A 12,709-nucleotide genomic window follows, 5' to 3' on the forward strand; every position below is an offset into this window, starting at 1 on the left:
AACAGATATTTATTTTCTATGCTGTTTGGAGTAGTTGTTTAAATTTAAGGTAATGTTATGTCAATTAAACCTATTTCTAGTCAGCAGCTTGATTAGTATTTTTATTGAAAAAAAAATTGTATGATAAAATATAGAAACTTCCATATCTCATATCTCATATCCTGTCTTTTTGATCTTATAAGAAATAGGGAGGATTTTGATATTTTGAGGGCAGAATAGACTGTTGTGGGGGTGTTTTGTTATGCATTCTTACCTGATAAAGATACATTTAGCTGTTTTTGCTGTTGAAATTAACTATAAAGTTTTCTTATTGTCTTTTGTCAGGACAATGCTTATTTAGCCAGACAGATTCTAGAAGCTCATCACTGTACCTAGAGTATGATTAATCCGATCTAATCTAGGTTTTCTGAAGGAACAGGCACTTTCAGGAGGTGAACGAGTGCATTCTGAAATGGGTACCTGAGAGGGGAACCCAACCAGCCTTTGGAAACTCCTGTTTTTTTCCATTGGCCGTAAGGGGAGTCAGTGGTGTGTGATGTAGATAACTGAATTTCAGCAGTCTAGGGCTGAACGCAACTGTCCACTGGCATCAAAAAAGATAATGGTTATGGTGATAGGTAAGTTATTGTCTTTTTTGAAAGGAGTGATTAACTGATGGAGTGAAGTCAGAAAACTTATTTGCTTGTTACTTGATTCAGTTTAATTATTGAAGGGGTTGAGGGAAACCCTCTATAATTCTATGGAAGTGGATTAGAACAGATAAAATAGTACAACAGGTGAGGCAGCTGGTGGCAAATTTTGGGCTACAAGTTTAAAGCTTGCTCCTTATTCATGTTGAAGACTGCTCTCAATGTCCTTTTGTTGATGGGCATCCAGTCATTCAGACTGGGGAACTTAAAAAGAGACAAATAGAATACTAGCTTTGTCTTTGAGACATATGTAGCCAGCGATTACCATAGTTCTGGAAATGTCATGGAGCTGAAATGGATTTTTGACATTGGTTCTATGGTATGTTCTGCAATATAGCCTAAACATCTTAACTGATCAGGAAAGAGGATGATATGGAAGGATAATGATATGGTTAGGTATGTATAATTTCGAATTACACAGTAGACCAAATGGTGATAAATTCATAAATACAATTCTGTGAGAATAATATAGGACAAGTTGAAAATTTTGCAACATAGTGTACTAAAATATTTAAGAAATTTTAAAGTTTGCATTTAAAAGTGCTAAGGGAAGTTAGAATTAATTAAAGAATAGGCTTCTATTTTAAATGTATGGTTTTGGCTGTCTGATTTTAATACTAAGAAAACATGGTTAAGCTCAAGCATCAAAATGCAGGGGTTATTTTATGCAAGGTCACTTTGTTTTATATCAATCTCTTTCATGTAAGTAATTATATATCTGTAAAAGTTGTAGCGAATTTCAATCTAAGCTAATTACACTAGAGTCTAGCTTCTAGTTGGTGAAGAGAAATAAGCACCTGTGCCAGGGAAGAGTTGTCTTGCAGAATTGCTCCTGTATGTTGATGAATTATAAAGAATGGTTTTGCAGTTTGGTCATTTCTGAGTTTGTGAGCTGAATCTTGTTAGTCCAGCTAGGGCTGGCTGGACTCTGTGTTTTTTTAATGTATTTTTGAAAATGCAGACTGGAGATATATCTTACATCTTTCATTTTCTTGATAATAACTTCAGAAAAATTATAGAAGTAGTAATTTTCTTAATTTTATGGGGCTTTTTTACATCTGTCTGTGAGCAGTGTATCTGTCCTAATCACACAGTACCCGAAAAATGTTAGTTTGTCAGTAAAATCCAGAAAAAACCTTTACTGGAAAAAAAAAAACAAAACCCACAACCCCTCACTGACTTCCCAGTTTGAACAGGATGAATCATGTTAATTGTATTCTGCTAGCTGGTTGGTTATATTGCATTCTTGTTCTCTAAGAATGTGCCTAAAGTTGCTGCAGAAGCATTTTTGTGGTAACAAGCTGGCTAGAAAAATTCTTGACATTTTCTATAGCCCATATTATTAAACATCAAAACAGAGAGTCTTATCAGGGACAGAATGCTAAATATCATTTTGAGTATCAGGTTTTTTTCTTGTCTTGGCCTCCAATTCAAAGCACCAGTAATAGTGTGCATTATTGTGTGAAGACAATTATGTTTGTGTGCATCCATTATGTTGCTATAAACAGTATGCTGTAGTGAGAAGTATAAATATAGACTGTGTACATTGTAATATACTTGCTAGTGTATATTCAGGGGATAAATGTGCTTTCAGTAATCAGGCAAAATATAAGGTCACCAACTGTCCAGAAAATATTTAGTAGAAAGTCAACTACAACATTTTTTCTGTGGATTGACTATGGGAATTAGTATGCGTACATATTGAAATTTTTCACATAGTCTATAGACTCAGAAGATTTATGCTCTTTTTAGCTTTTTGTAAAGAATGTTATTTTTTTTTTCTTCAAACAGTGTCTAGGTCTCCTGGCTACAGTGCTTTCTGAAAGCTAACTGTAGAAATACTGACAAAAAAGAGAAATAGGTTAAGCAGGAATTCATCTATGACCAGTTTAGCTGCATTTTTAGACCGGGAAAATTTGCTTCATACAAGGAAACATTGCTTCATTCCAGGACTTTAAGACGGGTTTAGTACCTGTGTGGAAAGACACATCCTTCATCCATCTCTCCCTGTCCCACAGCCCTATGAACATGACAACTCACCCTAAACACTTTTTGCATAGGGATTTTTGGCCCAACTGCTTCTCTTCATCAGTTTGGCTTACTCAGTATCAGTAGCTTTTCATTAAATGATGCTAATTCCCTGGGAGATAAATTATGGAAGTGGGCTAATCTATTCTTGTTTTAATTCTGTTTGTTCATGTTATATGTATTAATTAGTGTTAGATGTTTTTAAAAGTATTTTTGTCTTAATTTTGTCTTGCACTGGATTGCAGTAGATGATGCAGTGAAGCATATTTTACCTGATTCAGTACTGTGTGTACAGCTGATAAACTAGGGTTTCTCATTTAAGGAGTCCTGCCTTATTTTGTAAGCAAAATTATTGTTGTCACAAATAATTGATAACTGGGAACATTAAGATACACAAAAAACCCGAGCTCTCAAAAGGCAATAGTGACTTTGCAGCCAGGTAGAGAATGAGGTTCACATTTAAGCAGAAATTGAAGTGCTCCAATGAACAGTCATGTCTGAAAAACTGAAATAATTTTGGAAATGTTGAAAGGCATTAGAAATTTTGACACAAAGCATCTCTTCACCATTAACAGCTGTGAAATTTTAAAATAGTTTTCTTTAAAGAAAATAACCTTAAACATAAATGTCAGCACTCTTTTCTAGCGTAATGTTGGAAATGGCATTTCAGTCTTTTTTTTTGTTATTGTAAAAATACACATTTTTCAAAGCATGATTTATCTGTGTAGGACAGATTTTTAAAATCGTTTGCTGTCCAAAATTCATCATTAACAAGCTTTATAAAATGATTACCATAATATTATTATTATTTTTTACCAAAGCTTATTTACCAAAGCTTATTTACCAAAGCTTATTATAGTGTGGTCTTTCACCACACTATCATTTGTATTAGGAGAAAAGGGGCAAGAGGAAGACAGAAATAGCTGCTTAATTGTTTTGATAATATTTTGATCTACTCTCGTATCTTTCTTCATTATTTTTAGCAGATCTACATTGTAGTGGTACTTTCATTGTATTTGGCAAGATATGATAAAGCTCATGTGCATTTGCTTTCAAGCAGCATGCAAACCCAAACTATTAAATTATTTTCTTAGGCTCCTATTTTTGGATTTCCTATTACATATGTATGTCTGCATTGTACTTAATAAAATCTGTTTGAATTAGGAAAGTTCTACATTTTTTTCAAGTTATTAGTACTTTCCAATGAACATATTCCTCTTGCTCATAATGTCACAATACCAATAGAGTAACATTCTGAGAATGTATTTTAATTATTGATGAGTGACTACAGCTTTCAAATCTTAAAGTTACTTAAAACAAGAGCTATGATGAAAGGCGACAATTTATGATTTATCAAATTATTACTCTAGTTTTAAGCATGCTTTTGCTTAAAAAATGCATGTGGTGTTAACAATTCTAACACATGAGAATTTAAACTTAAAATAGCATTGCTATTATAGTTGCTAAAGGTACTGTTTCAAGAAAAATATTTTAAAGGAGGAATGGCTAATATTTTTTGTCTTCCATGCATTCACAGAATCACAGAACGTTTGGGGTTGGAAGGGACCTCTGTGGGTCATCTAGTCCAACCCCCCTGCCGAAGCAGGGTCACCTACAGCAGGCTGCACAGGACCTTGTCCAGGCGGGTCTTGGGTATCTCCAGAGAAGGAGACTCCACAACCTCCCTGGGCAGCCTGTTCCAGTGCTCCGTCACCCTCAGAGGGAAGAAGTTCTTCCTCATGTTCAGACGGAACTTCCTATGCTTCATTTTGTGCCCATTGCCCCTTGTCCTGTCACTGGGCACCACTGAAAAGAGTCTGGCCCCATCCTCCTGACACCCACCCTTGAGATATTTATAAGCATTTGTAAGATCCCCTCTCAGTCTTCTCTTCTTCGGGCTAAACAAGCCCATCTCCCTCAGCCTTTCATTGTAGCAGAGATGCTATGAGTAGTGATAGAGATTCTGTATGAATATGAATAATTTATATATTATCTTTCTGTTGTATGCAACGCAGACGTCATTTTGACATCTCATGTTTAGAGTTATCTTACAGTCTCTCAAACTAACAGTTAGTTTAAACAGGGGGAGATTTTTAGCGTTGGAGGAGTTGAAAATAAACACAAAGTCAGTGCAAGTGTCTTTGAACACAGAATATTGTATAACTGTTAATATATTATGGTAGTTTTCAAATTAAAAACTTCTTCTGATATTTACATAACTTTTTGTAAAACGTTCTTCGAAGATAATTTTTAAGTGCTAATCTTTTACTGTATGTATATATGAGTTACTACCTGATAATGAAAGTAATCTATCCTTACTAATTTACTGTAAAAAGAGGAAGAAAGCTTTCTTCAAGATTTCAGGGATCTAAGATTTATATGACTGCCTAATGTTTTTTTTCAGTAAGTTTCTTTTTTTGCTTGTTTTGACTTGTTTGACATCATTATCAATCAGACATTTCCCATGTTTAGGTTTACCTTGGATATTCACCTTTAATGTGAAGTTTTATCCTCCTGATCCTTCACAGTTGACTGAAGATATCACTAGGTATGCATAGTTCCTAATTTTAAATAAACTAATTTAAAAATTACTGTTAGTCTAATTTGAAGGCCATATAAAATTTCTTCTTCAGTTTCTGGAGGTCATAACAGGTTTGGCTATTACTGTAGAACACTACAGATGTTTTTATATCAACTGCTTTTTGGAATGGGGTTGAAAAGGCAAAGTGAAAGCTCAAGAAGAAACCTGACAAAGAAGAATTTTATGATAAGTGGGGATATGATTTGGGTGGGATGTAAGATGCGAATGATCAAATTTGAAAGAAGCCAGTGTTTATTGCCAGGCTGCTGCTTTATTATATAGCAAATGAGAGTGTTGGGGGTATTGATATTAAGAGCAAAGCTCAAGGGGTCCAAGGTACTTCAGTAATAATCTGGGCTAGGTTGGTGAAAACATAGTATTATACATATGCATTAAATAAAACCATGAAACATAATAAAACCTGAAAATACTCCTCTTCCGAAGTTCTTAGAAAATACTTAGAATGCAGTGGATACTAGGCATCTAAAAAGTAGCATGGCAAGGCTAACATAACCAGTGGGTAGAGTGCAGGGAATTGAAGCTCATTTTTTCAGGAGTTACAGAAAACCTAAACAGTTTTGGTTTGGAGTTAGCTGAGTCTGCTGAGGCAGGATATATGTTATACACATCACGTCGCATCACTTTTCTGCACAAAACAAGATAGCTACACAAGGTATTTAGTACACACTGTGTTTAAAAGAAGCTGTCTGTTTCTTTGAAAATTTTCAGCGAGTTTGTTGACATTTCAACTGGTATAAACATTTTTATGGTTATAGCTTAAAGCTAAATTCCTTAAAATTTAAGCTTCACATGTAAAACTTTTACATTTAAAACCTGTGCTAGGGTAGGATGTCTACTGATTGTTAACTTGTTAAATTTGGTAGAAGACTGTATGCAATACCTGAAATATTAAATTCTAATACAGAGATAGTTTAAGGAAGGCAATTATGCGTTCAGTGCCAAATTGGATTTCTTTTGTGTATTACATGACTTGATTAGCTCATAGACTGCAAGGGGTATAAAAGTTAGAATTCTAAAGCGAAAGGGAAATTTCAAAGGAAGTGCATGGGGTTTTATTTGTAAACCTTAGAAACCTGCAGGCTAGAATGCAAAATGAAGGAGTTCCTAAGTCAGCTTTTGTTACAAGCTAGATAGAGTTTTCATTCATTTATATTGGAAATCAGAATTTTTCCTACTTTTCAGATTATTTATGAAAGTAATATTGACTCTGAAAAATGGAAGTGAAATTTACTGTGTGGCAATAATGCTCAAATAATATAAGGTGTAACAAATCATTAATGGATTGACTTATTTTAAAATATGCTTATATGATCACATGCATCTCGATAAATTCTGCCATATCTCTCAAACTTGCCATTGGTAACACTTTCTCTGTTCTTGTTTGTGTTTGTTCGTTTTTTTCCCCACTCCTTTGTTTTGCAGATATTTCTTGTGCCTACAGCTTCGCCAGGATATTGCTTCTGGTCGACTGCCATGTTCTTTTGTGACGCACGCCCTCCTTGGTTCATACACCCTGCAGGCTGAGCTTGGGGATCATGACCCAGAGGAGCACCGCAGTGATTATATCAGTGAATTCCAATTTGCACCCAATCAAACTCAAGAAATGGAAGAGAAAGTAGCTGAGCTACACAAAACACACAGGTGTGTCAGATACAGTGACACCAAATGAAATCATTGTTCTTTGTTATGTTTATGTCAATTCTCTTAAGAGTATGTGTAAAACTGCAAAGCTGAAATTACTGTTGCTTTGGAAATCTTCTGTTGTGTAACCAGAACCTCTTACTTTCATGTGTTTAAAAATTTCAGTTTGAAAATAGTAGCTTCACTAAGATCTTGGATGAGACGTTTTGGAGAAAATATTTTTATTTGAGCATATGAATTGGTTTAAGCAACATATAACTAAAATATTTTGCAAGAGTGAAGGTGGAAATCTCTACTAAAGGAACATAATAAGCTTTGAAAGAACACTTTCCCTTTAGGGCAAAAATGCTATTGATACATTACAAACAGAGGTTTTTCTATGTGTCTGAATTCTAGGATTCCACTCAGCTTTGATTTTCAGTTATTTTGTCAATAAACTCAAGGCTTATTCAATGGTTTTAGGGGCTTGACTCCAGCACAGGCGGATTCCCAGTTCCTAGAAAATGCTAAGAGACTCTCCATGTATGGAGTGGATTTACATCATGCCAAGGTATTGGGGATTGGTTTGGTTTGGTTTGGTTTTAGGATAGACATGTTTAGTTTTAAAGATCATAGTATATGTAGATTATTTTAAAAATTTCATACCCTCAATTCTTATGTATAAGCCTTTTATCTCTTGGTCATGATAATTACTCAGTTTACAGCTCTAACATCCATAGAATTTATTTGAAATCTAGGTTTATTTAATGCATAGATGTACATGCAGTTTGGAAAGAATATTTCGTTCAAAAGAGCAGCTAAATAAATTTTAAATGTCAGGTTTTTGGTGCCAAGGAGATGTGGGATCATAAACTGAAGCCTAAAAGAACATGTAATAGTTTTTGTAATACAGTGAGAGTTAAAAAAGAGGGGGGAAGGTCTTGGGGGAGGGTGTTTTTTTTGGTGCTTTTTCCACTCCTCTGGGTAGGTCAAATCAAATTTGCATTGCTGTTGGGATTTTTTCAGTTAAAAACCCAACAAACCAACTAACCAACCTCCTCCCACTCTCACACAAACTACAAGTCTCAACTCATTAGGAAAATCAGTTCATTGTAAGCATATCAGTCCTATATTTCAAAAAGAAAAACAAGACTTTTAAGTACTGGAGAAACATTGTTTTATTCTGTTTCATATGGAAACACTGTGCACTTGTTTTTGCAACTTTCCATAGACTTTTTCCTCTGTCCTGTTAGAAGCACTTGAAAGAAATGTACTTCAATTTTTATTCATATACATTATCTATGTGTGTAACATTCATTTTTTAATACAAGTGAGGCATGGCAGTTTACTTGGTCTGTAGTGTTTTGAGAAACTTAGATTATTAGAATTTTATTGGAACTTTTTTTTGACATAGTGAAGTAACTGCAAGCATTAAAGCACTATTTGCCAGAATCCTCTTGCAACTGTTAGTTACACCAGGGAAGTAACTTTTGAATGACAGTGTCAGCATTTTATGTAGTTGATTTTGTTGTTGGGGAGAACATGTAGTGGTACAGTGTACTGAAGCCTTATCAGTAGGTGATGAGTTTTATAGCCTGTAAAGCTTGCATCAAACGCCGTCAGTGGAACACAATGCTCAGGAGCGTGGCCCACCAGCACTTTGAAATCATGATGTTGACATTTCCAGCCAGCTACCCATTACTTCCTGTATCTCTGTTGGACTAAGAGGTGACCATGATCACCACCTTGTTCAGACTTCCATTGACTGTTTTACGTTGGAAGAACCTGTTTTTAATTTTTCTTCTTTTAATATTTGTTTGGTAGCACACCCACCATACCTCTCCTTGCTTGTAAGTTGTTGACTTAGTCTGTATGGCCAGAAAATTCCAGGGAGATCTTATTGCAGCCTTTCAGTACTCAGAAGGGGCTTATCAGAAAGGTGGAGACAACCTTTTTAGCAGGGCTGGTTGCGATAGGACAAGAGGTAATGGTTTTAAACTAAAAGAGGGTAGATTCAGACTACATATAAGGAAGAAATTTTTTACAATAAGGGTGGTCAAACACTGGACCAGGTTGCCCAGAGGGGTGGGAGATGCCCCATCCCTGGAAACATTCAAGGTCAGGCTGGACGGGGCTCTGAGCAACCTGATCTAGTGGCAGATGTCCCTGCTCCCTGCAGGGGGATTGGGCTAGGTGACCTTTAGAGGTTCCTTCCAACCCAAACTATTCTATGATTTTAATATTGAAGAATTTCCCAAAACGTGGCATATGCAGATAGAAGCATGCCAAAGCCATTACTTTAAGCCTTTCCAATAAAAATAATATACTTGACTATTTCTGCATTAAGAATCTCATTGTCAAGGTCTTTCAGGTTTGAATATGAAACAAGGCCCAGTTGCGTTATTCCCTCAAGATATGCCAGCATTAACTACTTGTTTGGAATGTTATTAAACTGATTTTTATGAAATTGTGTCATACGTGATAGGATTCTGAAGGTGTGGATATCATGCTGGGTGTGTGTGCTAATGGACTGCTCATTTACAAAGATAGACTCCGGATCAACCGCTTCGCTTGGCCAAAAATTCTGAAGATTTCCTATAAGCGAAGTAATTTCTACATCAAAGTCAGACCAGCAGAAGTAAGTAGCACCTTTCTATCTTGTTTCTTTTGTGAGATTGTTTCTATCCAGCAACAAGACAACATCCCGATTTTTTTTTTCCCCCCAGATGTCCTCCCAGGCTTATGCTGGATTAGAGCAGAACATAAAAGCATTTTATTTTCCTCTTCAGATTCTACTGATGGTGTCAAACACATCTTGATTACTAGATGCAAACCAAGAAGAAAATCTATTTTATTTTGCTAATAGATGCCATCTTGTAATGTTTTTGTTTTTTACAGGGAAAGCTAGTTACACTGCCCATGTTCCTACTGTCTATACAGACTTGCAGTCCTGGGAGAGAGCCAGCTTCTCTTTCCCTTTGGGTGTAATTGTTCACTAAATGTCAACACATCTAGTTTATGAGTGTAACCAAAGAATGGAGTTGTCCTGTAGGATGTTACAACTCTTCTGTTAGCTGCTGTGGAAGTAATGGATTCAACTTTCTTTCAGATACCGTTATAAGTTTGTGGTAGTTGCTGAAGGGGGGGAGGAGGGGAGGTGTGTGTGTTTGTGTTTTGAACACATTGTAACCGGAAATTTCACAAAAAATCTCAAACACCTTAATGCTTTTTTAGATTATAATCTAAAATGTTTAAGGTAGCTTGTACTGCGTGAATAAATGAAAGAGAAGTCTAAATGCCAATGGTGCAATAGTAATGTTGTAGTTTTGTAAGTTTTGGAACACAGGTGTATTGCTGTCGCACTCACTGATGGTTCATAGATGTAATATTTTTGCGAAGAAACTATTATGTAGTGAAATGGATCAGGTAAGCTTAACACTGCAGTATGGGTTTCAGACTTTTATTAAATCCAAGGAAAGTGTGCAGCACAACCTGCAATAAAATTACTTCATGCAGTTTAAAAAAAAATACCTTGGGCAGCTAGTCAGAAAAATCAGCAAAGAACACTGAAGTATTATTAGATTTCTCAAAAGAGTCATTAGTACAGATAGGAAGTGATAGTGTGATTATTACCCATCATGACTAGCCCACCAAGTATAATTTTATTAAAAGGCTGGAAAATCTGCGGGTTTTTTAAATTTTTTTTTTTTTTTTTTTTGATCTTATGAAGTGTTATGACAGGAGAGTTACAGCTTGTTATAGTAATGGAACTATCTGAAGTCTGCCTGCTAGTCAGTGGCCAGCTTAAGGAAATGTATTAATTTATCTGTGGATTCTTTCCAGCTGGAACAGTTTGAGAGCACTATTGGGTTCAAACTGCCAAACCATCGGGCTGCTAAAAGGTTATGGAAGGTTTGTGTGGAGCACCATACTTTCTTCAGGTAAATGATGATTCTCTGCTTCCCTTACTTTGCCAGATGTGCTCATATCTTTCTTTTAAAGGATATGAGGAAAGTTGAGAAGATTTCCCCTACCTCTTTGCCCGTAGTTTCTCAGTCCAGTAACACCTCTCAGACAGAAGACACCCTAACAATCAGTGACCTCAAATTACCAATTCTGAAAGTCTGAAGTGCAATTAACTGCTGTATTTAAACTTTCAGAGTGCTAACAGGATGGAACTAAACTAGTGATCGTACATAAGACTTCCTGAGAGACTGACTTTTCAGAGTGACTGTCTAGAAAGCCACTATACTCCTTCACAAAATACTCTCAGGGCTTGACAGTAATCTTCATTCACTTCACTTTGCAGAGTATTCTGCTGAATGTAAATGCTTACAGCTGAGTTTTTGCTTACTTATAAACTGGGCTGTGTTCACAGTCATTCTTTAAAGAACAGAGAATCACTTTAAAAACAGACTACTATTTGTTTATGTAATAATCCATAACTTTCTCTGCATTTTTTTCCCCGGTGACTGATAAACATAAAATTATGAATTGGTCATTGAAACTATGGTCTATTTGTAAATGAGCATTTTAGCAATAGGCCACAGAGTTGCTTTTACTTCTACTTCCTCCACTGAGAAGGCATTTGAAAAAAATCTTCATTTGATTTTTATAATAGCACAAACTCCATGAGGGAGTGCATGTGCCCTATGCAGCGTAGGGGTCACAGATTTAGGCTGAATCTCATAGGCATTGAATCTGAGTTTCTTGCTTCATATGAGCATGGTAACTAGGGTTTGTAAAAGGTAAACTTTGTCCTTCAGTAGCCTGGTTTTTATTTTAAAAAAGCAGTTGTATTTTAAGGTAGGTGCAGTCCTGTTGCTGAATACTAGTCTGAGCTGAATATACTTGCTAGACTGAGACCTTCAGAGAACTTGGAGACCATGAGACCTAAGCAGTTCAATACTGGAACTATCTCACTGGATGGTTTTCAGTATTCAAATTTTAAAGGGATGTGATATTCTTTAATACAATGTTAGAATTTGTGCTGGGATTCGCAATCAGTCTCAAAACGCTGAAGTTAGAAGCACTTCTTTTTTCTAAACCCTGATCAAAGATTTTTTTTTTTTCCCAAGTTTGATAGAATTCATTAGTAAAGTTTATTAAGATGCATAGTCCACCATTCTATTCTTCTTTAAAATTTGAAGTCTGCTTTGGCTGGTGATGTCTGTTACCACAAATAGCATGTGGTCCTATCTTCAATGAAAAGTTCATCAACACCCTTCAGATAACTCATGCAGTGATTTGCTTTGCTGGGAAACTGTATTTCCTAATTTTATAATAATAAAATGAACCTGAATAGGGAAAAAACAGATCTTATGGAAGTTAAAAATCCTAAACTAAGAACTACCATTTGCAAATATAAAATTTTTCGGGAGTGTTAGTATGTATTAGATAATCTTACTACAGAAATTCTGACATAATAACATTAATTGGATTTTTTTCTAATCAGAAGTGGCTTTTCCTAACCAGGAATGACATTATAACAAGAATTATGTAACAAACACTTGAACCATTCTGTAAAATCCATACACTCCACTGATGTCATCAGACAGAAAATCCTCAGAACCTCTCATCCTGATTTAAAAACAGTAAAATAATCCAGCTCTATTTTTCTCCAGAGATAAAAAGCAGAAAGCAATTGCTGCAGTCCAGGAGACTGTGTAGCTCTTTCAGAGCACGTGTGTTATACCACGATGAATTGTATTCAATCTAGATGTACATTTTTAGCTTCCAGATCTCTTAGCATGCCCTATGTAACACTGTA

General features: G+C 35.6%; 1 protein-coding gene across 9 annotated transcripts in view; it reads left to right on the plus strand.

The window, feature by feature from the left end:
* Nucleotides 1-12,709, plus strand: part of EPB41L2 (erythrocyte membrane protein band 4.1 like 2) — a 125,125-nt gene that overhangs the window by 82,235 nt on the left and 30,181 nt on the right. For all 9 annotated transcript variants that reach the window (XR_012763178.1, XM_075414064.1, XM_075414056.1 and 6 more), the window contains exons 8-12: nt 5,190-5,265; nt 6,742-6,960; nt 7,423-7,510; nt 9,425-9,577; nt 10,783-10,880. Coding sequence is in view for 8 of the 9 variants with exons in the window: in XM_075414064.1 (XP_075270179.1) it covers nt 5,190-5,265; nt 6,742-6,960; nt 7,423-7,510; nt 9,425-9,577; nt 10,783-10,880 (634 nt within the window). In the remaining variant the exon portion in view is untranslated. The remainder of the gene's footprint in view (nt 1-5,189; nt 5,266-6,741; nt 6,961-7,422; nt 7,511-9,424; nt 9,578-10,782; nt 10,881-12,709) is intronic.

The sequence above is a fragment of the Opisthocomus hoazin genome, chromosome 2, assembly GCF_030867145.1.
Source record: "Opisthocomus hoazin isolate bOpiHoa1 chromosome 2, bOpiHoa1.hap1, whole genome shotgun sequence".
Taxonomy (NCBI): Eukaryota; Metazoa; Chordata; class Aves; order Opisthocomiformes; family Opisthocomidae; genus Opisthocomus; species Opisthocomus hoazin.